The sequence below is a fragment of the Amblyomma americanum genome, chromosome 10 (genome assembly GCF_052857255.1).
Source record: "Amblyomma americanum isolate KBUSLIRL-KWMA chromosome 10, ASM5285725v1, whole genome shotgun sequence".
Lineage (NCBI taxonomy): Eukaryota > Metazoa > Arthropoda > Arachnida > Ixodida > Ixodidae > Amblyomma > Amblyomma americanum.
In genome coordinates, this window is record NC_135506.1 from 40,085,177 (window position 1) to 40,109,159 (window position 23,983).

A 23,983-nucleotide genomic window follows, 5' to 3' on the forward strand; every position below is an offset into this window, starting at 1 on the left:
GATGCCCTACCACAGGCCACCGCTTCAGTAGGTGCTACTGCCTCCATTAGACGCTGCCTTGACAAAGGCTTGGCTGGAAAGGAGCAATGAGCATGCGCACCACTGCCTAGATGAAGTACCAAAAGCCCGTAACATTAAAACCAATATCCTCTGTCGCATTGCAGTGAAGCAAGTCTTCTCCTTTGCAGGCACGCACTTTGGCAGTCCACAAGCCACACCATAGACTGGCTTTTGAGCTGGCAGCTCTGAAGTGTCATCGCTTCGCTGGGTTTGCAGCGAAATCGGGACTGGGCATTCTCGTTTAGCACCTCAGACCTTCTAATTAACTAGGCTGCTAAAGGCCACTAGTTGAAATCATCCAGTAAAATTTACATTAAAAATCACCGGACCGCAGAAATCCTTCGACTTATCCGGAATTTCGAATTAACTTAGTTTGAATTATTGAGGTTCTACTGTATATGCAAGCGAGGAGGAAATTTTTTTTTGTTGCAATTTTGGCAGTTCGGGGTTCTTTCAGGAAACCGGCATTCTTCAGTTCAATGTTAGAGCTGCAGCCTGGGGAAACTGCTTCATTTTCCTATGCCATCTAACACTATATCTGGTGCCTACATGGGTGTGGCTCTTACCCTCATTAACATCCAGAAGGTAACTCTCAAATCATAACGAAACATGTACTCCAAGAGTACAATAACTTTGCTTCTCAAAGAGAGAAGATTTGGCTGGCCCAAGTCCTGCCTATGTCTTCACTTTGTCACAGCAGTCAGTTGGTGCAATAATGCACATAACATACTGCTTACTGCATTCATGGTGCTCTGATCATAGTTCCAGCTATTAGAAATGCTTTTAAACCACCTATGTCTGGTTTCATAGCAAAATCTGATCAAAGGCTGTGGCTTGGAGCTTGTACAGAAACTCAAATATGAGACATAAACAATAAGCACCGAACTGGGTGCTACTGACCCCAGTAATACTTCTGCTAAAAGCACATCAATTCTTGTCGCTATCACAAACTGAACTGCCCTCCACGATCAACAATGCTTTTGTTGAATTGCAATATATTAAGTGCTTTGTTGCAGCTTCTGCTATTACTGAAACCTATCTAAAATATGTCTATGTGCAGGTGGGAATGACGGCTGTGGATTGGCAGTTATTGTGTGCAATGCGCCGGTGAGTCTCGTCGTCGAATTCAACGTTTACCGAGGTTAGATTACACACCAGACATGTATTAAGACTGTTTTACGTGCTCCAGCTACACTGAAAAATGTCTGCTGGTGTTGTAAAGGTTGAAATTTAATTTAATTAACCTGTGGACCCCCACATTTCTGCACTGATTTCCAAGTGTGCCTCACCAACTAATGCCTGCAATGCACATGTCCCACGGATCAATGTGAGTTGCTTATAGTTACATAGCTAGAAAAGTAGTAACAGCAAGATTCGCATCACATTAAACTGAATTTTGGTTACTTCTGGATACCTTAAACTGTTAAAAGAGTATTTAAATGCTTCGCAGGTGTAAAACAATATTTTAATGCTGGAAACAAGAAGCCCTGCCAAACGAGCAGCAGAAAACACTGAACTAGATGCCACTTGCACTCTGCACTTTTCTGATTGTTCTTGCCCTGCATACACTTGTCTCAAAGCATGACACCATCATACACTTCGCATGGGTTTTAGAGAAAGCGATCACACTGACTGCAATGACCATACAACACTGCCACTATTTTTGTTAAAACCTGCACACAGGGTGGCCATACGTTTTCCAAAGTGACGGATACCCTGATATATGACATATTGTGCTGAAAAACACACAATATAAAAAAGCAGCCTTAACATGGACTTTCTTCTACAGTTATAAACTGCACCTTCCATAAGCGACAGCCTTCTCTGAATGTGTAGATAAAACCGCCACCCAAGCTACACACTGGTTTAACCTGATCTTACCAAAAGCATCTGGAAACACTCTCTTTCTAGAGCAAGCAGTAAGAGATCATTCACTGTTTCTACACATCGTTACAGCATTCAAGCACCATATATACTTGTAGTGTCCAAGGTTCCCCTCAACACCATCACCGGGAATAGGCTTTCAGCAAATCACAACAGATAACATATGCTATAGGTGAGGTCTAACCACCATGCCATAAAGACAAGGTATGCCATAAAGTGAGTTACAGCTTTCACCACATATCATTAGCAGAACCTACCACATTGCCTAAGTTTCATAAAAGACCCATGAATCCGCTTTTTTCACAACTGTACTGTGCGTGTACGCATTTCGCAGGGTACTGTGGAAGTACAGGGAAGCAGTTCTCTTGATTAGGTTGTGGTAGCTTGCTATGCACTGGATAGCAGGGCTTGATGAATTACTAGTGTCTTGCATAGAACATAAAGAGATCTCTCAACACTATAGTAGGATACAACTTAAAGGGACCATGAAACAATATTTCCTAAGGTTAGGAAAAGGCCATGAGTGATTCGTATTCTATCACTCGTCACCGCAGCACAAAAATTTTAGGCTAGCTTCATTAACACCGAAGATACTGGGATTAAAAACGATGCACCAGAAAAAAATAAAGCAAGCAGGTTGGGACTGCACCCTGCCCACGTCATTTGGGCATGCCCAGTGAGAAGGCTTGCCCAGATTTCCCACTCAGAGAGAGAGGGGCAGCTAAGAAGGTGCGGTGAGTTTTTGCCCTATTGGCTACAAGCAGCAATTTTGAAAGACTATTTGTAAATTACTATAGGGTCGATGCACAGCTTTTAGTATTTACTCGAAAACTCACAAGGGATACCTCTAGAGATTTGTTGCATCAGAATATGGCTATCAACATCATTTCATGGTTCCTCCTTTAAGCGAAACTGTGCATACACGCTGTCCCTCAGCAACCTTTTTCCACATTAGCAACAGGGAAGTAGTCCTTTCTTAAGCAAGAGAAGCTAAACAAAAAAACTGTTCATAAGATGAAAGTACAGGTATGAGAATTTTGATGCCTCCAACTTATTTAATAGAGCGAAACATTATTTTGTCTACTGCAGTGATTGCCTAGCGGATTAGTGCCACATTGTGTGGACCATGTGCTGTTGCTGCCAACTGTCAATTTTTAAGTTGTATCCTACTGTAGTTTAAAAGGACCATAGAGAGCACTTCCACACTGCACAGGAGCTAGCAGCATAATAGAATGAAAAATAAAAATCACAAACTTTGCCTATCTCTACAGGTCCACAGACCAGCAGTGTCATTGGTAGGTAGCCTGGACAGCGTGCTGCTGCAGGTGCTTGACGAGCGTGCTCTTCCAGGAGAAGACCATGCGGCACAGGTGACACTGGTAGGGCTTGTCGCCTGTGTGGCGACGCAGGTGGCCAATGAGCGTACTCTTCTGATTGAAGGCCATGGGGCACACGTGACACCGGAAGGGCCGGTCGCCTGTGTGAATGCGCACATGGCGGCCCAGGTGCCACTGGTGAGCGAAGGCCTTGGTGCAGAACGGGCACTTGTACCGGCCGGCGCCTTGTGGCACTGTCGAAGGCACCATCGCTGCTGTGCGCCGGATGTCTGCTAACATTGCTGCCATCGTCGGGTGGTGGTGTGGTGACGAGAGGCGCAGCCTGGCAGCAGCCTCTGCTGCACCAATTGATGCTGCCCGCACTGGGTCAGGCTGCTCCGAGTGGCGTTGGGAATCCTTGTTTTGCGCTGAAAACAAATGTGGACAAGTTCTTTTTTCAGTACCTCTCTGAGCAAACATTAACAACAATACCACTCAAGCAGAAAAAATTACTATTACTACTTCTTTAATTGTGATGCAACCTAATACCTGCCTTTGAGATAACATTTCGTCTTTCTCTTGTTCATCTACAATATGCTGCTAATGTGACAACTGACAGTGTGCAGTTTCCTTCCCTGTACAGCTTTTTGACAAAAATATGGTCGTGCAGTGGGGGCTCCTGTATAGTATTCATCTAAGTCATAAGCATCTGAGGGGTAAGCACAAGGGTCCCTTCACCTTCAAGAAAATCTGAATGCAGTTGATGAATAAAGAGCCACACAGCATGGCCCACAAGGAAACTCCTTGGACTCTTAACTTCTGATAAACACTACATATTTTATTTGCTTTCCATATGGCACGCAATGAACTCCCACCACCTCATCCCCAGCTAGACTTCATATAAAGTAGCAGTTCCAGTGCAGGCAGTTATTAATTTTGCTATTCAGTATGATTTGAAAGATCCTACGAGTTTCAGCTGTTTGGCAAATATTTATGGTTAACAAACCCAATATATTAACACTCAGCTAACGTGGATAAGGAGATGACAGGCTCATTGTGATATGCATACATAAGAAGCCATCAGTCACTAAAAAATTCATGGTTTCATTGACAGCCGACTTCTTTCGTATGAGCATATTAACAATGAGAAATTCAGCACTTTCCTCGCACAAGCTTTTTTAGCAAATGTGATCTTCCTGATTATGCCTACATGCAAGACAAGAAACTGTGGTTCATATTGGCATGCTATTGTTGCATGTAACGGTGCGCTTCTGCACGCTCTTTTTTTATTTGAGAGTCTAAACATTTTTGTGAAAAGTAAAGGTGGCTGTAGCATACATGCAAAGAATAAAAAAAAGCAGACTTGGGCACTGGTTCTCAATCTGACCTATGCACATGAAACACCACAACACTTAAACTACACACCAACAAAATTTACAAAGGTTCTGAATCTGCGAAAAAAAAAAACTATAACCTCACAAACGTAGATCATTGATCAAGCATGTTTAAAACCACAGCTGATATAAAAACCTATAGCTGCTGCCAAGTATTTTTTCTTCTGTCATAACATGTAGAGGCACAATGTGAGCAGAGCCTTACAACAACTCCAGCTGCTAGTTTCAGTAGATTTTTCATTTATTGGCAAGTGGTTGCACTTTCCACATAAAACGTCCAATTTCATACAAACAACAGTGCCAAATCAAGATGAACTACAGATCATTGGCATTTAGAGGATGAGTGGTCTGTGTGAACAGAATGCAGCTCCTTATGTACACATCTTCAAGCAACACATAACCAACATGACTTGGAATGCAAACAAAGTGGCCATGAGCGCACATTGATTAACGATGCAGTGGCCAATTTAGTAGCACACCTCACTTTCCCCAACACTTCTACTCTAGATACTTCCCTCTGGCATTCATCTCAAAATAGTATGGCCTGTCAAAATACAATCACGAAAGTAAATAAACTGTGCCGATCTATGCATATATATAAACACAAAGAGTACGTCTTCTTGAATCACAAACAGCAAATGGTTTAGCGATCACAATAAACAACACCTTCTCCTACCTTGCCATAATGCTGCCATGCCATAATGAAAGGTTATAAAACTACCCCCAAACACCATCCCCTTAAAGAAAAAGAGGCTAGGAACACAGTAATTACGTTCAAGTGAATGTTTTTGTCCTTGTAGATTATTTATGTAGTACCATGTTTACAGGTAAACTAAACCCTGACTTAGAAACAAACAAGCCATGCATAACTAGCACATTAGCATTTAGCAATGTTCCTTCAGGTTTATAATGCATCAAACTTTTCCTCTGCTTGCATTCCACTTTCAGCAAAAGTTTCTAATCCGCCCTGAAGCAGTGTACACAGTTAGTGACAAACATTTATTTGCACACAGTACCAAAGAAAACGGCTGCTGCACATTCAGAAATACAGAAGACACACCTTTTTATATTCTTTTCGCTGCCGGTGACCTTAAGAGTGAGAACAATGGTATTTCTAAGAAATAAATTAGCCTTGCCAAGGATGTATGCTACTTAAAGCTAAAGCAATCCAGCCTGATCTACAAAAGTTAAAACAAGCCCCACACTTCCACAGGTGCACCATTAAATGTTCGCCCATCCGCTTACTTGACAGACCTAAAGTACAACCACACATGCCTCTCTGTTCTTGGCACCATATACAAACCACCGATTGCAAGAAGCGGATTTGAGCTGACACATGGAAATATTTCAAAATATTACTTTTCTTGCGTACCGCCCAGACATTTACTGCAGAAATATCCCTGCACTTTAGAAGTTATGCAGCAAAGCCAGCAATGACACCCACTGAATCTACTGTGTAATGACACCGGGACAGGGAAAACAATAGTTCAGGAACCCCAAAAATAACAGCCGTGTAAGGGTGACAGACAATTCCAGACTGAGCTACAAGAAATTCGTATATAAATTTGTGACCTGTTAACTATATCCGATGGTTCTGCACACTTTAGAAGCTTATAGAAATATGCAAAAATTAACAATCATGAAAATGCAACTTGCCAAAAGCTGAACATGTCAACCCTGTTAAAAAGAAAGACATGTTGGCATGTCCTATAGCAAGAGGGAGGCTCTGCTGCAGCCAAGGCGTTGAATGAAAGGAGAGCACACCTTGAACAGCCTTGACGCACAAGAGAAACACTGGTTTGTCACATGATTCCTGGGTTCAGTGCACCAAGCTGCCAGGGCTGCTTCCTAGGACTCTTTTTCCATTGTCTGCAATGCTTTTCCATCCTCTATTCCCCTCCTTTCTTCTAATCTCGACATCGCTATCAGGGGATGACTGAAGGGCAACTGCATAGGTTTTAGAAATCGGCAAGCTCAATGGGGCCAAATGTATGAGACTTACAGGTCAAGCGTGTGAAGTCCTTTCGGGCTAGCATTTGAAATGGTGACATAATCACCATTTAATATTGCGACTGTCTTCAAGCTTCTCCGCAGCGCACAGCGCCAAGTGGGGGGCACATGATGACGTCATAGAAGGTACCGGTATATTTCCAGCGTATAAACGCTTACTTTGAATGAAAAACCAATGTCACTAAAGGCAAAGCCCACCGAGCATTGTTTGGCAGCATCCAAAGAGGCATAACGGGGTGTGGTTGACGGTAGCAGTAATTCGAAATCTCTCCTCCCGCGACGTCACACGGAGCTTCCCCACGCTCCTCTAGTGCTTACAGGAGAAGCCTAAAATACAATCGTCGATTACATCATCATTTTGAATGCTAGTACAAAAACACTTAGCACGCTTTACCTACAGCCTCCATAAATTTTAATCCTAGAATATTGTGCAATTCTCAAAAAGTGACGCAGTTGCCTAACAGAAGATGTATGGTTCTCCAAAAGTTCTGCCAATCATAGCCTGCCATACGGCATCCTTTCTATCTTCTCTAGTCAGAACAGTTGTGGGCACATTCTTTTCTTCCTCAACGCAAGAGAAACCAGCAAATGGAGCCATTTTAGCTACAGTGACATTAGAAGTCATGAATGGTAAAGACCCATCTAACAACCACAGAAAAAGTGAGCAAAAGCCTTTCAAAGGCATTACAAAAAGGCCCTGAGCCATCCTCGCAGGCAATATAATAAGCCTTAATGGCACAAAAATGCCATTTGTTCTACCACTAAGAATAAAACACAGCACCTTCAACCAAATTCGAAGTACTAAAAGCAGAACAGACCGCAGTGCATCATTAAACAGCAGTGTTTAGATACCCCAGGACAACAAAATGGAATCGGGAAAACCACGAAATTAATACCTGCAAAGTATGCCTTCAGTTTTTGTACAATCGTACACAATACTGCTTACAACAGCATGGCAAGAAGCAGCGCTAAAAAGGCCATAACCATTTATGTGCACTCTGTCAACAGCAAAGAGCAGCAGGTTCTCAAGGGAAATCTTTCCCTTAAACTCCGAGCTTTATTCCTCTTTTCAGGAATAATAAGATGTGTACTGGCTTGTGAAGCGTGCACCAACCACAGCCCATGTGTTGCAAGCTGCATGACTGCACCTTCCTGCATGACAGCAAAGCTTTGCGGGGATGGCAAGCCCTGGCAAGCTGTTTGGGGCATATGTATACTTCATATGAAAACAAAACGGTAATCCTTCAAAGAACGTTTAATCTATAGCTGCACAATGCAATAATCCAGCATTAGCTGTTACACTGCAGTAAATGTGCAATGAAAACCATGTCATTAAAAGGAAGCAACATCACACACATAGCTCAATGTAACAGCTACCTCTTCCACCCCCCTACCTTCCTCGCTTGCACAGACGTCTACGCCACTATCAAGGGCCTCGGGGCTTGTGCCAGAAATGACCAGAAAACGTCACAGCACAAGACAGAAACCCAGGCAACACAAGGCATGTGCTGAAAAGTTCCTCTGGCAATGGCTTTTCACTGTTCCCCTCCTTGCCTTCTCTTCACCACTGAAGTGGCAAAGAGGTGTCCTCCTTAGAAGCGTGGATCAACTGGTGGCGGCCCAAATGATGGTTTCGCTTAAAGGTTTTGAGGCACTGAGGGCACTGAAAGGGGCGCCGGTCCGAATGCGTCACCCGGTGCCTGGCGAGGTCATTTTTCCGAGTGGTGACGTAGGGACACCGCCGGCACCTGTAGGTGATCAGGCCGCTGCCATCCTCCACTTCCTCAAAGGTGTCGGTCCGGTGACCTCCTGCAAAAAGTGCGACAGGTACCGACTACTAAGCCCAGCAAGGTTAAGGATTAAGGCTCATGATGCTAAACGTGGCAACCCAGTCAACTACAGAGCCGCCGCAGTGGCTCAGCGGTTATGGCGCCCAGCTGCTGTCCCGAAAGACGCGGGTTCAATCCCGGCAGCGGCGGTCAAATTTCGATGGAGGCGAAATTCTAGAAGCCCGTGTACTGTGTGCCCCAGGTGGTCCAAATTTCCGGAGCCCTTCACTGCCGCATCCCTCATAGCCTTAGCCGCTTTAGGACGTTAAAACCCCATAAACTAAACCTAAACCAAACCGGTCAACTACACATGCAGGTTCCAAAAATACCAGTGTTTCTGTGTGGGTCCCCCCCCCCAACCCCACCCCCTCTTTTTTTCCCCTTTTCTCAATGCCCAGTCTCTAACATCTACATCTAAGTCAGTCAGCTTATTTAGTCAAACCTTAAAAACCCCCTGGCCAAAATTTGGAAATTCCAAATAGTGTGTAGAAGTGTGTAGAATAGGCAGTAATTATTGTATCTGCAAAACGTTAACAGTCATGCGAGATGCGAAGTACAGTTAAATTTCGAACCAGTGGCCATTCGTGCTTCTTCTCGACATAGCCATTCTGTTTTGGTGAGTATGAAGCAGGCTCCCAAAAGTTCTCTTTTTGTGCGTCACTGTGGTTTAAAGATGATGCACTGAATCTACTGTCTGGCTGCTGCAGTGCCCACACCCTTCTCTAGGCTGTTCATTTTTCACACACAAAGCAGCAATCGTTTTGCCTTCAGTTTCTGGTCCTTGTGTGTTTCTATCACTGCTGTGCTTTCCGCTGGTCTATCACTCTGCTCAAGTTGTCTCCTCCTGTCTCACAGCTTTACCACATTCTTGTTGGTATACAGTAATTGCAAGAAAATGAAACACAACACCAGTCTAAATTCAAAGCTTGTGCATTACTATGTCAAACAGCTCTGCTGTCCTGATAATCATGTCTTAACACAGCAAGACTCAATGTCGCTGTATGACACACGAAGACATGCATTTGCCATGCCACAAGAAGGGGTGTATTACCCCAACTTTCCACGTTCATCCCTTCTTTAAAAAATGAAAAATGTCACCAAATGCAAAAGACACCATCTTGGAAAGAACACAGTAGACAACAGCAAGGCAAATTTGTTTCACTGCGAATACTGCAGCTGCACAAATAATGAGCTTTCTAAAAATATTTTCACATCAGAACATGTGTTGTACTATGCACCACATCTGTCAGAGTGTACAAAAATTTTTGACAAAACTTTCACATTCATCTTTAATGGTTTCTCTACACATGCAAGCGTTTCAAGTTCCTTTTTCTAGGTTGATTACCATAACTATTGTCATTTCTCTCACCATTTATGGCAGTCTACATGAGCATAACAATGCAAGAAATGTTCATTCATGGAACAGGGACACAGCAAAAGCTATCAATGAGCAATTCATCCCGTTCACTTTGCTGCAGTAGGCTCTAGTGCATTAATTTCACGTCAACAGGCTTCTGTCCTGCACATATCGGTGGCTTCGACGACCTCAAAAATAACATTACGTAACCTTTGGTATTCAGCAGATAGTGCACTAAAACAATTCCAATGCTGATCATAAACTGCGGACAGCCAAAGCTAAAAAAACTACAAAAGTGCAGCAGGAGACACACACTATATGCAAGAGTACTAAAGTGCTGTTGAGGTGTGCTAATGATGACAGCGCGCAACATGCCTCAACAAACAGTCCAACAGGAGTAAACGTTTACACATGGCAGTGATGAATGAAAGAACAGTGCCAGACAGGACTGGCTTCCAGCAAAGTAATGCCGAGAAAAAGGCCAAATGCAAGTGGTAACAGTTGCACTTCATAGGCAGTGGGACAAGTACCCATTGAAGCAACAGACAAAGTTTAGCCATTGGACCTTAACTTTCAGTGCTATACTCCGACTTTGATATCCAGAAGAAAGAGATATCAAAAATTTTAATGCAGTGAAACAAGATAAAACAATATAGCTTCCTCAAGCAATGGAAGTCAACAGTCACTGAAACACCAAGAAAAGCACAGGGGAATGTTTCGATATATTATTCTTCATTCGCGATGTTAATCAATGGTAAATTAATTGCATAATTATTGTGATGATAATGATTTCCTGGCTGAGATATAACTGACTAGAAAGTAAAAGAAAAACAAACACATGTCACCAGTGGGATCCAAACCCACGAAGTCCGAGCTGCGGTGACGGCTTCTAATCTGCTTTCGGGGATACTTATGTAGCATGTAACCTAACTTTGACGGTTCACCAGCACCACCCTCAAGCATAGCGACGAACCTAGTGCGTCCTGTATTACCGCAAATGTCACATGCGATGTGATCGATCAGTGAGGTCAAAAGCTGTGCGAGAACCTTCTCATGCTGCCTATGGCATCAAGACTGTCAGAACCGAGGACTTCACGAATATATTGAGTAGGCAAGTGAAGGGAAATGAGGGGCTCGTTATGAAATATAAATGGATGAAGCCCACAGCCCCGAAGCACCAAGTAAAGCACAGGAGAATGTTTATATTATTTTTTTTATTTGTGGAGTAGATCAATGGCAAATTAAGCATGCAATTATTTCATGGCTGAAAGATAATTGATCAGAAAGCAGAGGGCTTTCACCCTTGGGATTCGGTCCCATCCAACGTGCCATTCACGGCAATACAGGACATACATCTGCTGCCCAAACGGTAAACTACCGGTTGAAGCAGCTTATTACGATGGCATCCTGGAACTGAACGCTTATTCAAGAGTGCAGTACATATATAGCCGAAAGTGACGTCACGCACCCAAATGCCAGGCAACGCTTCCGCGGCTGATAACGCAATCATGCTCTGTAACACCAGTCAATTGTCATTCCCTTCAGCGTCGAACAGGGCTTGGAAAGCAATAGCAATTAAAACAGAAATAAGCAAAAGTAAGGATATTAATTCAAGCAGACAATACAAAACGCATTGGATGGCAGAAGTAATCTGTGCCTAACCACAAGCCAAAGGTGAACCTCGCTACAAAAGTAAAGGGGTTGTAAGTGGCTGATATGAAAGGACTGCCAGCAACAGTAGTGGACTCAACACATATGTACAGTCATGAGCAACATGAAAGGGATAAAATGCTTTGTACAAAATTGTGAATTTGCCGGTTATTTCTCACCGAAATTTGAGAATTACTTTTGGATATTAAACGCCACGAGAAAAAACTACTTAGAAAACAGAAAAAAGCTGTTCTTGTGACACGCAATTACTGAACAATGAATGAATGAATGCTCAAACTTTGTTCCCTCTTATACTGCTCACGACTGTACCAACAGAGACGATATCAGTACTCATGACCATCAGTACTCCGTGTAGATGTAAGCTGTTGAGCAACTTCTGCCAGACAAGGGCATATAAAAAAAGAAAATGAAGGCTCAGTGAAGCAACAGCAAAACTTCCAGAATGCGATCTGGCGCCAAGAAAGCAAGGTACACAGCACAACACTTTGTCTGTCATGAGGAGCTGTTCCTTCCCAGGTTGCAAAAGGGGCGGCAGTTTGGTGATTCGATGCAGCTTCACGGCATGCATAACGTCGAAGATGGCACCCATATCTTCACCGCATACCTGCATAAAATTTATCTTGAAAGGACTGCTTTTAACATGTTCAAGGGAATGAGAAAGCCACAGGTGTGATGACAGACTGCTGAACACTTACTTATTTGACAACCAGCTGAGAGAACAAAAGGTAAAAATAAACAAGGAGTCCCACTATAGAGGGTATTCACGTGACGTCACAGGCGTGATTTTGTTGTCCAGCGCGTAGCTTCAGCAATGCAGGCCGGAGCAGGAGGGGACAATTCCTTTAGACATGCCAGCAGCCTTTCGCAGTGCTCCACAAACAACAAAATGGCGATCACTGTGACGTCAATGAATACTCCCTATAACAGCACATGTCATCCCACCAGAAGCAGCCGGGTGTCCTCTGTGAATTCCTTACTTAACACCACATGACATCTCACCAGAAACAGCCGGGTGTCCTCTGTGAGTTCCTTACTTCAGCACACTTCAAGCCATGGGCTCTTTCATCTATTTGCTGAAATTTAAAAAGAACTCAAATCCCTCTGTAATGAGCTGGCACTGATCAGCACCTGAAATGACGAGCAACCATGAGCCGTTTTTTGGCAAGTAAGATGAAAAGTAGGCTGTCAATGGCAGGCAAAGCTTTTTTTCTGTCCCCCGCTCCATTTCACCCCTTTTCCTCAAAGCATATTTAAGGTGTCCAACAAAAGTGAGACAGTATCACCGTACCTTTCCTTTCCCTAGAATCTCCTCCTGCGTGGCAGTTCCAAACAAGCAAAATCCCCACCAATTAGTTTCTAAAGACATCTCTTCTCTGAACAGGCTTGTATTACAATGCCCATCCATGAGCCCTGGGCTTGATCTCAGGCTCAAGGCTTTATGCAGTTAGAATGTACATTCCTTCTTGGTACACGAATTCACTGAGTACACAACCATCGTACATCTGCCTCAGCTTAAGAACTGATAGCTGATCATGTCTACAAATGAAGGGATCTGGGGGACAAGAATGTATAGATGATCAATGTGATTGCAGCAGCAAAGTATGTGTCAGTATTAGTGTTACCTGCGGATGGAGCAGCTACCACTGCCAACAGGTTCAGACCATGCGAGTGAGTGGCCTAGCTGATCCAGACTATCAGTCACCATGTGACACGGCCTACTCCCTCTCTACTCCCCACCACCATTTGCCTCCCACCCTGCTTTCATCTTCCCTCTCCCTCACCTCCCATGAATGTGGAGAGGCAATCTCTCTCTCTCCAGTTTTCCACCTACCACCTGTCACCTCCCACCCTGGTCTTTCCTCTTCCATGTTCCCTCTCCCTCGAGGAAGATTTTACTCTTTCCCCTTAGCCAGCTGCCAACCGAAGCTTAAGACAGACAGACGAGCAGATTTTTCAGACGTCAGGGTTCCAACGTTAATGCATCACAACCGTTGCAAGTCCGGCAACACAGAGTGTACTTCATTTCTGTCATAGCCGCCCGCCTGTGCACCGGGCAGCTCGGCCCGACAACCATTGCTTGAATCTCGTGACCCGCAACACACCTAACTCCCTCTGCTGCGCTGTCCATCATGCGCCAGCTTTTAATTGCTGCACCAGACCCGCCAGCGCTGGGTCCACTTTGCAGGCTGACCCACCTTCTTCATCTGCCACTCCGCATCCCTCAACGCCCCCTGAAACCTCGGCTGCAGCGCCACAGCCAGAGTCGCCCGCCCGAGCCTCGCCTTCAGACCCCGGACGGCCTGCACGGCTCTTGACACATATTGACGGATCGTCTAGCGAAGGAGCCCTGTAGCGACCTGCGCAGCTGGCAGTGGCGAAATGCCAAAAAGGACGAAGTGTTCCCAGCACGCGCTAGATAGAAAGCTCAGGACCTTGGCCTCGGCCGGACGCTGCCACCGCCACTCCGCTGCTGTCTCCTCTCCGGCAGCCCTCAATAAAAGTGGTCGCCTTCCTGGGCGACCTCCACACTGTAAAACCCTGACACCAGACTCGACCCCTAGGGTTAGAGGCATTGGGGTATTACACACCTAAAGCTTACATTTTAATGCTTATGAGTGCAAACAAATGATACCAGTTCAGAACCGCCGAGGTTGTAAAATTTCAATACATCCAATGTCTGTCATGCCAAATGACTAGATTGAAAGTACTAGTTCATGCTGCGCCCAATGCACTACCAAGTTAAGGAAAATAAATGTTTATGCTATGCCTTCAGCAATAAGAGGGAATGCAAAAGACAGATACACAGCCAAGTGTCCTTAAAATCAGTGAACCAGTGCAAGCAAGCATTACAAATATTTAGATGCAAATTTTGACATTGAGCTAATCTAACTACAAATTTGGACCAAACTCTTCATGCAGCCAATCAAATGCAAAAAAATGAATTCTGGAACACAGCAAAGCCGTGCCAAGCTAAGCAGGGTTGCAATCGCCTGAATGCACCCCAAGCAGAGCACACCTTTTGGGCACCTGAGGCACTCCTGTTGTCTGCTTATTTATTTGTGCTGCAGTGCAAGCATGAGCCTGCACTTTATCAATCAACCTCAATCTTAGTTAAATGCCTTGATTGGATGACAGGCCCATTTGCATAGAACCTACCACCTAACCTGCTCCTCTCCGCACTAAGCCGTAGCAAGTTTGAGTGCATGCATATTCGGCACGTGACAGTTATTGCATGTTTCCTGTTGTCATCACCTTTGACTTGTACTCATCTTTTTTTACAGCGCCAGCTGTTATATGCTCGCCTGCATCGGCGTCGTCCTCCACACACACCTGCGAATACTGGAGGGTGTCGGAGCAGAGCTTGTGCGCCGGAGGAAGCTGATGACCAAGAAGAAGGAAGAAAGCAGGAAGAAGAGGAGGAAGAAATAAAGCGGCAGGTGATTGAATTGAACAAAAGTGACAAAATAAAGCATCAACAGAGGGGGCACAGCAGGGGACAGGGCCAGGCACCTGAAAGGAGTGCAACGCAGCAGCGTAGATAGGGGGCACAGTGATGACCCATGTCATAAGCAATAATTCTATTCTTTAGGTACAAAAATCCCTGTTTCTGGCCCTTGCCTACAGAGTTTGCAAAATACAGCAATTTGAGATAAGAAGAAAATTGGGGCTCTCAACTTTTCCCGAAAACCCACAAAGATTTCCTTTTCAACTAATTTCATTCCTAGAATTCCCTTTAAAAGGAAAAGTTCCCTGAATGTGCACCTCTGAGGTGTCACATTCGGAGAATACCCTTGCACGTGAAGTAACTTCAGCAAGACAAATTGCAGTTGATCTTATCAGAGCAGGTTTAGCAGAAGGAAAAGGAGCAGCAGTGTGAGGACATCAGCCCCTCACGAGTGGAAGCGGAGAAGAGGGTGGACATTAGCCCGTTAGTGAACCTTACACAGCAACATTATCAGCTACTTTAAAACCCTCAATTGAAAGCGCACAAGTCGCTATAATCACACATTTCTTTCGTTTGTGCATAGGTTAGAGCTAGTCAGCAATGCAGCTTGAGGACCGAAGAAGTTACTTCAGAGGGCAGCTAAGCTCTTTGAGCTGGGTGAACTTATTTCGGGGTGTTAATGTAGCGCTGCTAGTAAATGTTCTTTTTTTGCTGCTAAAATGTAGTTCACAGAAATGTCGATTTTGACCATCAGCTGCAATGGCATGAAGAAATCTGCGCACAACTAGGGAGCCTTGATACTAAACAATGCATCAGGGCACACTACGCAGGCTTGATCAATGTCCCCACAGTGTCAGCCTCGGTATACCGTTTCTGGGCTTTAGGTCGCTACTTTTCACTGCGTAGTGTGTTCGTGCTTGACGCTGAACCAAGGAGGATAGGACCCAGTTGGGATTTGTCTCCACAAGATGCTTGGGTGTTTACCATTTCAATGCAAAACATTCAGGTTAATCAGCGATGCTTTCCTTGTTTTAAGTAAGCCATTATCACATACTCTACAGTCGAAATCAGAATTGTGCTTGTTACAAAGTGCACACCACATACTCAGTGATAGCTGTCCTCACAGTCGAAGTGGGCATGTTTGAAGCATGCCATATGCAATTAAGCCCCGTCGCTGTGTTCAGCATGCCTTCATTCACTTGCACAAGGAGGACATTTGCGTTTATTGAACGTTTCCTACCGTGGCGACTACCGCTTCACTTGGACCAGCCAAATATAATGCACACTGCCATGCTGAAATGATGCGGAATGAATACTGCAGGAGGTACATGGTGATTCATAAACATAGCAGAAGCATATCCCAGGATTCCTTTCACTGATGTCAGAGCAAGCTATGTATACCATACCAGAAAACCTCAGATCTTACACTACATTTATTTCTTCGGGACCGTGTCCACCATACGAATGATGTGCGCAGCTCAAACATGTCCCCGTGCCAAAAGTACAAATGCGGTGAAAACATGATGTTCTGAGCGTCACTGAATTTCTAAGGCGACGCAAATTGCCCCGCTGGACACGAAGCCCCGTGTTGCAAGGTCTCTGAGCTTCAGCTCGTTTGTGGGTGACCAGAAATCCCAGCGACCCGGGTGAGACTCCTTGGGTGGCGGAAAGGCGGCCGGGTTGAGGCAGAGCAGCAGGCGCATGTTCTGCGCCTGGTCCCACGGGTGCACTAAGACCAGGCAGATCCTGCTGGACAGGGCCCAGTCGGCTACCTTGCGCCACGTGCCGCCGCACAGGCAGAGAGTGAAGCAGACCAACACGCCTCCATCAGCATCTCGGCGCAGCCTGGCGTGCACCCGGAAGGCGCAGTCTGCCAGCTGCGAGCAGTCACTGCGAAGAACCAGCTCTTCACCACACACCAGTCGTGATTCGGCGCCAACTAGGCCTGTGACGTAGCAGAAGGCGAAGCCGGTGGGCGCGACAGAGGAGGTTTTCTTGGTGACGTCGTGCGACGACGCTGGCCGCGACTCGGCCGCCACTGCGGAGGTCGTCGCCATATGTGAGGGGGCCCTAGCGCAATCTTCAGCACTGGACGTCACCTCGGCTGCCGCCGGGGCCAAGTCGGACTGGGTCTTCTTACGCTGCCTGGCGACCATCGAGTCCACCCTTTCCAGCAACTGCGCCTCGGAGAGCGACGTCAAGGCACCGTCGGCGCTCTTCGACGGCTTCGCGGCTTTGTGGCGATCTCCCCTGGCCGCGATGCCACCGCGACTTATCAGCGAAGTTTCTGCTGAAGGGGCTACTGAAGGCACTCCGGAGGGGCCGACAGACGCCGAGAGGATGGAACTGCCGGGGTTGTCCTGGAGGAGGGACCTGATAGCGGCGACGATCGGACCCTTCTCCCTTCCCGCGTTCTCAGCCGAAGGAACCCTGCGGGCTCCTGAACGTTTCGCTTTGTCCCCGCTCTTTCCCGAAGCCGATTTGCCACGCGAACGAGACCTGCGGCTGCTGCTAGACAAGTGACAGGCGTCCTCGTTGGAGCTGTCGGCCTCGGCGTCGCTGGCCGGTTCAACCTTGTGGGTTGCGTCACACTCCTGGGAGTGGTGGTACAGGGCTGTCCTCTGGAGTATGGCCAATCCGCAGCGCGGGCAATGAACCTCGTTGTGGTCGCAGCTACGCACGAAGTGCTCCCTAATCTCGGCCAGCATACCGACGAACGTGCAACCGTGGGACGCATTGGGACAGTGGGCCCGAAGTTCATTGACGCCGCCGCGTATCGAGTCCAAGGCCTCGACCGAGTGCTCGGCGAAAAGGCTGCCGTCCACGGGACAGACGCACTGCTGCTCGGTGATGCTTTCGAAGCACGACGGGCAGAATACATGGCAGCAGGTCGTGAGCCGCTTTGGAAACGCCGGCAGTACACCGCAGAGCGCGCAGCAGAACACGTAGGGAACGCTGTCGACGAAGTCCAGCGGTCGCCAGTCCAAGGGCTCGCCGAAGCCCATCAGCTGCCGCTTGGGACAATGGTGGCGGCTCATCGCGACTCTCGGCTACGGGTAGGAGGTCCCTCGCGTAGCCTCTTCGTGCCACGGGCGCCGTAGAAAAGCACCAAAGAGACAAATGGCGCCGCGTTGTCGTGTACGCGGTGCGGCGCTTCGAGGTAGAAGCGACGACGAGCAAGACGACGGCGCACACGCAGTTCTGTGCAAGTCTCAACACGCGCGATGACCTCTTTCCGAAATTACGCTAGTCGGCAATTGTGATCAGCTGCTTAACGCACACTCAGCATAGCTTCAAGGCATCGTAAGAATTTTGGAAACATCTCAGGTCCTATTTAGACCAATCGGGCGCCCCACCCCAGCTGTTGTGTTCAAAGAGTTGTGCGCATTTTCATTTTTTCTTTCTTGACTGTATATGCGCACAACCTGGACAACTTTATTGTTACTCTTTGTAAATACTGTATATATGACAACTCGCTATGTCCTTTCTTGCTGTCCCCTCACCTCTTTTATTTCACTTCATACTGCCTGCCATTCTTTATTTCCGCTGCCCCAGCTCAGGTACCGCCGCCACAGTGATGTGATGGCAGATGCCGGGGTTAGCAAAACTCTTTTAACTTCCATTTTTATTATTATTTTTTAATAAGCACTTACTACTACTGCTACATTTAGACCAAGTGCCACAGTAAGCATGCCACTAGAAACTAAGGACAAGGATGAAAAAGAAGTGGTTGCGTTTAACTACTGCAGCTGAGGTGAAGGAGGAGAACTCCTGCAAGGCAGCAACAACAATCATCCTCCATGTGGACACTGTTCTGATATCTTCACTGCTACTGAATGGCACGTTTTCCTCCAACCTTAATTTACACATATCCAAAATACATCGCACATTGCGTCACGGCTGAGCTTTGTCACGTGAATTTGGACTTCCGGGTCCTTTCTGCGGTTCATTGCTTGCAGACGTGCGGTTTCGGCATTTCTTCCCTTAATACTAACGCTCACATCGCTGAAAAAGGGTGTTGTGCGCTGCCTCAAACTGCAGCAACTTAAAAGCAACGGAATGCAACATGTTCCGAGTGCCATCAAGTAGTGAACGGCGAAAACGGTACGCCGTTGCGATCTGTTGGCAGAGCTCCACGGGCAGCTCTTGGCTTTGCTTCGAGCGTTTTGTTGGCGGTAAACGTTTTAGAGGGTTGTAGAAGTTTGCTGATTTGGTTAAGTAGGCTGCTTTCTCTCCTTAAGGAGCACCAATTTCTCGCTCGGACAACTTCGGACACAGCCATTCTCTCATGACTGCGGAAGCACCGCGCGGTCGTAGGTGTGAAGGTATGCGCTGTTCGGCCTCCGTCGCTACAGCTCGACTAGATGTTAAAGGACAGAACGATTTATTGCTCAGGAATATGTGCTGCATGCGAGTTGTTCGAATCCAGAGCTAACACTTCAGGCCTATGCGATCGCAACAGTCAGCTGCCGAAACGGCGACGCCGGCCACGGCGGGGTCCCGTTGCCCGACATTGCTGGTCGCAGCATGTGTTTACGAGCACTTTTAGGATTTATGAATTGTTTTATGTGAACATATTTCTAAACTTCATGCCCGAAGTTTAACACGTTTTCACCAGCAGACCAGTCGATCGACATGAGCACACAACAGGTGTGGAGAAGCCAGCTGTTAGTTACCCGTTTGTGTGGACCCGAATGTTTCAGTTATGTTTCTCCGTTTCCTGTGTGCGGAGAGGGAGGGTGACATACAAGCTGATCACATTACACAGTGATAAGAATTATTCACCGCTATTCCTTTCATACTCTGAGGCAGTAAGTTATTAGAAGCTTCACTTCAGGATAGCCGAACCTAAAAAAAATATATAGCAGTCAACATAGGCTAGCTGTTTTTCACCTTTCATTGTACAGCACGTGGGAGAATTGACATATGAGAGAAATGTTGAGCTGTCGCTGTGCAGCAAAGCATCATTTGAAAGCTGTCTGGGTGTTGAACATGCATGTGAAGTAGATATATGTTTGTGTCTCTAGCTTACATGTGATGCATTGCATGATTGCATATAGGTATATTGCACTGAATGGTTGACTTATTGATAGGGACGTTGGTGATTTCAAGAAGTCCGAAATGCTGCAAGGACGGCAAAGGCCAATCTGCTGGTCGTTGGGTCAATTATCCGTAAGGATAAAAAGCAATAAACATGCTATAAAACTAGTTTTAAAAGGCCAAGGAACAGATTGTGTTCACAGACATCCAAGATTTTTTGGTATCACCAGAGTCTTAGGGATGGTTTACCAAAGTCAGCTAACATTGAAGCTATGCCGCAGTGTTCACGCCAAAACTAAACAGCATGGGAATGCCTTTTGTTCAACATCGCACAAGATTTCGTTAAAGGAACTTGTAGAAAATGCTTAAAACTCGGATCAAGCCTCTGTGTGTGCTGGAAACGCCAAAGCATGATTTTTTTACTCTCTGCTATGATATTTATTATAATTTACTATTTGTCACTCGGATCTCCTGCATTGAAATCTTTATTACATGCTGTGCTGTATAATTTGTGCCTGCAAGAGTTTCTGCAAGACAAAAGTTATATCAGATGTTATTACCCACATGACAAGAGTTTCCAATTAACAGCTGATGAGCTTTCTCATTTTGCAGTTAAACAGTAAAGCTGCCTATGTGAAGAGTTAGTTCTGCTTTTGCTTGCGGTCTGCTTTCTGTTTTGTCTTTATGCCTGACTTTGTTTATGGTGTGGTGCCTGGAGCAAAGTTGTGCAGCAGGCTTTGATGCTTTGTTTTGACTTGGGGTTTTCATTAAGAAAAACACAAGGCAAGCTAATCTTTTCTGCCCAGCTACTTATGTTATTACTTACCTACCTTACCTTGAACACTTCGCATACAATGAACAAGTTTTATATTTCCACATTTCTGTACATATGCATCAACAGCTGAGGTGCCAGCCATTGGGACATCTGTCTGTACATTGGCTGATGTTTCTTCTTCGACCAGGCTCCGAGCACTAAGTACACGACAGCAAAATGGCTACAGGCTTGCCTCTGCCTTGACGGGAACCCATAAAGCCATTCAAGAGATGCCATAAAACAATGCATTTATTTTAGTACTTCTTTTTCATGCACATAAAGCAGCAACCAGCATTGGGAAATCAAGCACAGGAATTTTTAACATTCAGAGCTGCAAGTTATATGTAAATGGCATGTAATGTCCTGCACCACCATATGCAGGCTGTGAAATGCATTGCGTCGTTAATTTTGTGTGTGAGTGAGGTTCTTGTGCACATACCAAAGCCTCAGTAAATGGGTGCACCTCTTTCAGTGCTGGAATAGCTGCTATGTCACTTGCTTATCCATGCCCTTGATGCATATCAGTAGAGGTTTTTAGTCACTAAGTCTAGGCGCGCATGCTCGGTGCGATTCGTACTGGCAGAAAGAATACAGTAGGGCTGAAAATGCAACACATTTGTCATGAAGTTGCATTTTTGCATTACAGACGAACTGAAATTCAATTGCTTGAGACAGTTGTTATGCATGCGGGCTAGTGCAGTAATTATTCCATAAGCCATAGCAAATGTTCAACAAAAGCAGTTGAGCTGACAAGAACACAACAGACAGTAAAACAGATTGTGCACCTTTGCTGAGGTTATGAAGCATTGTTAAGTACAGATTTTTGGGAGGAGCTCAATGTGCCGCATGTGCCAATTTTAGCGCAACTAAAACGCGGTCAACTTTGCTTGCAGCCAACGACAGCTCTGGTCCTATCGCGTAGCAAGAAACCGTTGCAGCTCCGATGCAGTGCACATGAAAGCTTTGTAGACTAGAAAATAATAAAATAATATTGCAAATTGTATGGTGTCAGGTCTAGAAGCGGTACATGGGCAATGAGGGACGCTGTAGTGAAGGGCGCCGGAGTAGTTGAGACGGGTTCTATCTCACAGCACACGGGCGCGCCTTTCGCGCTGAAGTCCTCTGAGGATTTGCATGATGCAAGCACTTTGCCATCGCAGCCACTCAGTTGCTGGTAGTCCATATATTCAGCGCCTAGTAGCGCGAAACCTCTTGGAAATATGTTCCCTAACATATATTAGAGATCAATGCAGCAGCCGAATAACGGAACTTTTTAGCGAGTGAATGACGCGTCCTAAACTGCGCGAACAGATGACGCACGCCGAAATGTTCACACTTGCAACGCTTTTTCACCATTAACTCAAATACGGAACGTCGAGCGCAGACATAATAATGCATGTACAGCATGCTCACCTTTTTTACGACTTTATTCGCGCGTATTAACACATGAAGAGCCAAATTCAAGCTTGTCAATTCCATATTTCAAGCAAAGCGCTGCACACTGAATCTCGCCGAACGACCGGGAAGTTGGAGTACCCAGCATGCCTTGCGGCTCGTTCAGATTGGACACCACCCATCGGTCAGCTCCCTCTACGTAGGAGCACGCCATTTCAAGAGGGGGAACTCTTAGTTGCCAATTGAAAGTGCTCATGTGAACATGTATGGTCTGTCGCGCTAGCTACACTGTGCACAGTTCTCTGTTAACAAGTTCTTTGGACGAGCTCTTCGCGATAGGAACTTCTGTGGCAATCTTCATAACTGATGAGGGAATAAACAACAGATAAAAGCTATGCTGTTTGCCTTGTCTGAAACGCAATACCGGGGACACCGGAACAGGGGGGGAAGGGGGGCGCTTACCCCCCCCCCCCCCCCCCCCCCCTTCCCCAAGTCACCAACTTCTTGCACTCCGAACAGATTCCTGGCAAACGCTTCAGTTTTGGGACATTATAAACGTAAAGCACAGTGGGGCTGAGCTCGTTGGCTTGATAGCCAGCCTTAAAACGTTTCATTTCACTAACCTAAACCAATCATATCCCAACAGAAATTCTTGATTGACTGAGCTCTGTTCATGAGCGTGATTACAAGCACTGAAACAGTATGAACAAACTTTTTTAATGCAGTTGATCACTCATGTGTACATCTTTATATATAAATATAAAGTTGCCCACTTCAATTTAAGTTTTATATGCATTACAAATACACTTTTGAAAAGCAAGGTATGAAAATATAAACAAGAAGTAAATAAACTGAATAAACATTTAAATAAAACACGGAACAAACGAAGACCTGCCTCCCCCCACTCGAAAAAAGTTTCGGGGTACCTGTGGGGGTCTGCGAATATTCGAAAGTTTCAAATATCAAATAGAACATCTTTCTATTCAATTTGATGAACGAATGATGACACTGCGCTATTTTTTACAGGATATACATTAGAGAATCTGGAGGGCAAAATTAACGAGGAACTTAGTAAAATTTCCAAGTGGTTCATAAACAATCGGCTCACACTTAACACCGAGAAAACAAAGTATACTTTATTTCACTCAAGAAAAAAGAATATTAGCTGTGATAATTTATTTCTAACCTTAAACGGTACGTATTTGCTTAATGTCTCCTACACCATGTACTTGGGTGTAGTCTTTCAATCGGACATGCATGGGAAGCAACTGATTAAAAATGTTTGCTCTAAATTATGGCTGTCATATTTTATTAAAGGCGAGGGAATGTTTTCGTGCACCAATTTTACGCATATTGTACTTCACGTTTGTCCATAGTCACTTATGTTACTGCCTAGAGACATGGGGCGGTACTTGTAACACATATTTAGAATCCATTTTACGCTTGCAGAAACGTGCTGTTCGTACCATAATTTTCACAAAGGCAACCAACCCTAGACGACCACTCTTTCAAGAACTGCGAATATTACCGGTATCAGTCGCATACAAACTAGATAGCTCAAATAGTAAACACATTAATAAGAACTAATGATCCATTTCCTCTTACACTGTTTAGATCGCCGCTAAGATAAACAAGAGCCTGTAGAAGCTTGGGCAAGTTGGTGTGGCATTGTTTTACAGCATTGCAAGGGAGAAAGGACGAGACACTTGTCTCGTCCTTTGTCCCGTGCACTGCTGTAAAACAAGAGCCGCCACTAATAATAGATTTA

General features: G+C 45.4%; 2 protein-coding genes across 2 annotated transcripts in view; both read right to left on the reverse strand.

Annotated features, from left to right (window-relative positions):
- LOC144108215 (uncharacterized) overlaps positions 1-4,337 on the reverse strand; it is a 9,947-nt gene extending 5,610 nt beyond the window's left edge. Inside the window, exon 1 of the mRNA XM_077641493.1 lies at positions 3,243-4,337. Within this exon, the coding sequence (XP_077497619.1) occupies positions 3,243-3,740 (498 nt within the window). The 5' untranslated portion in view covers positions 3,741-4,337. The remainder of the gene's footprint in view (positions 1-3,242) is intronic.
- Positions 4,338-14,916: 10,579 nt separating this feature from the next.
- On the reverse strand, positions 14,917-21,832 carry LOC144107863 (uncharacterized). Its single transcript, XM_077641075.1, has one exon. The coding sequence runs from the start codon at positions 18,002-18,004 to the stop codon at positions 16,502-16,504; it is 1,503 nt and encodes a 500-aa protein (XP_077497201.1). The 5' UTR covers positions 18,005-21,832; the 3' UTR covers positions 14,917-16,501.
- Between the last annotated feature and the right edge of the window lie 2,151 nt (positions 21,833-23,983).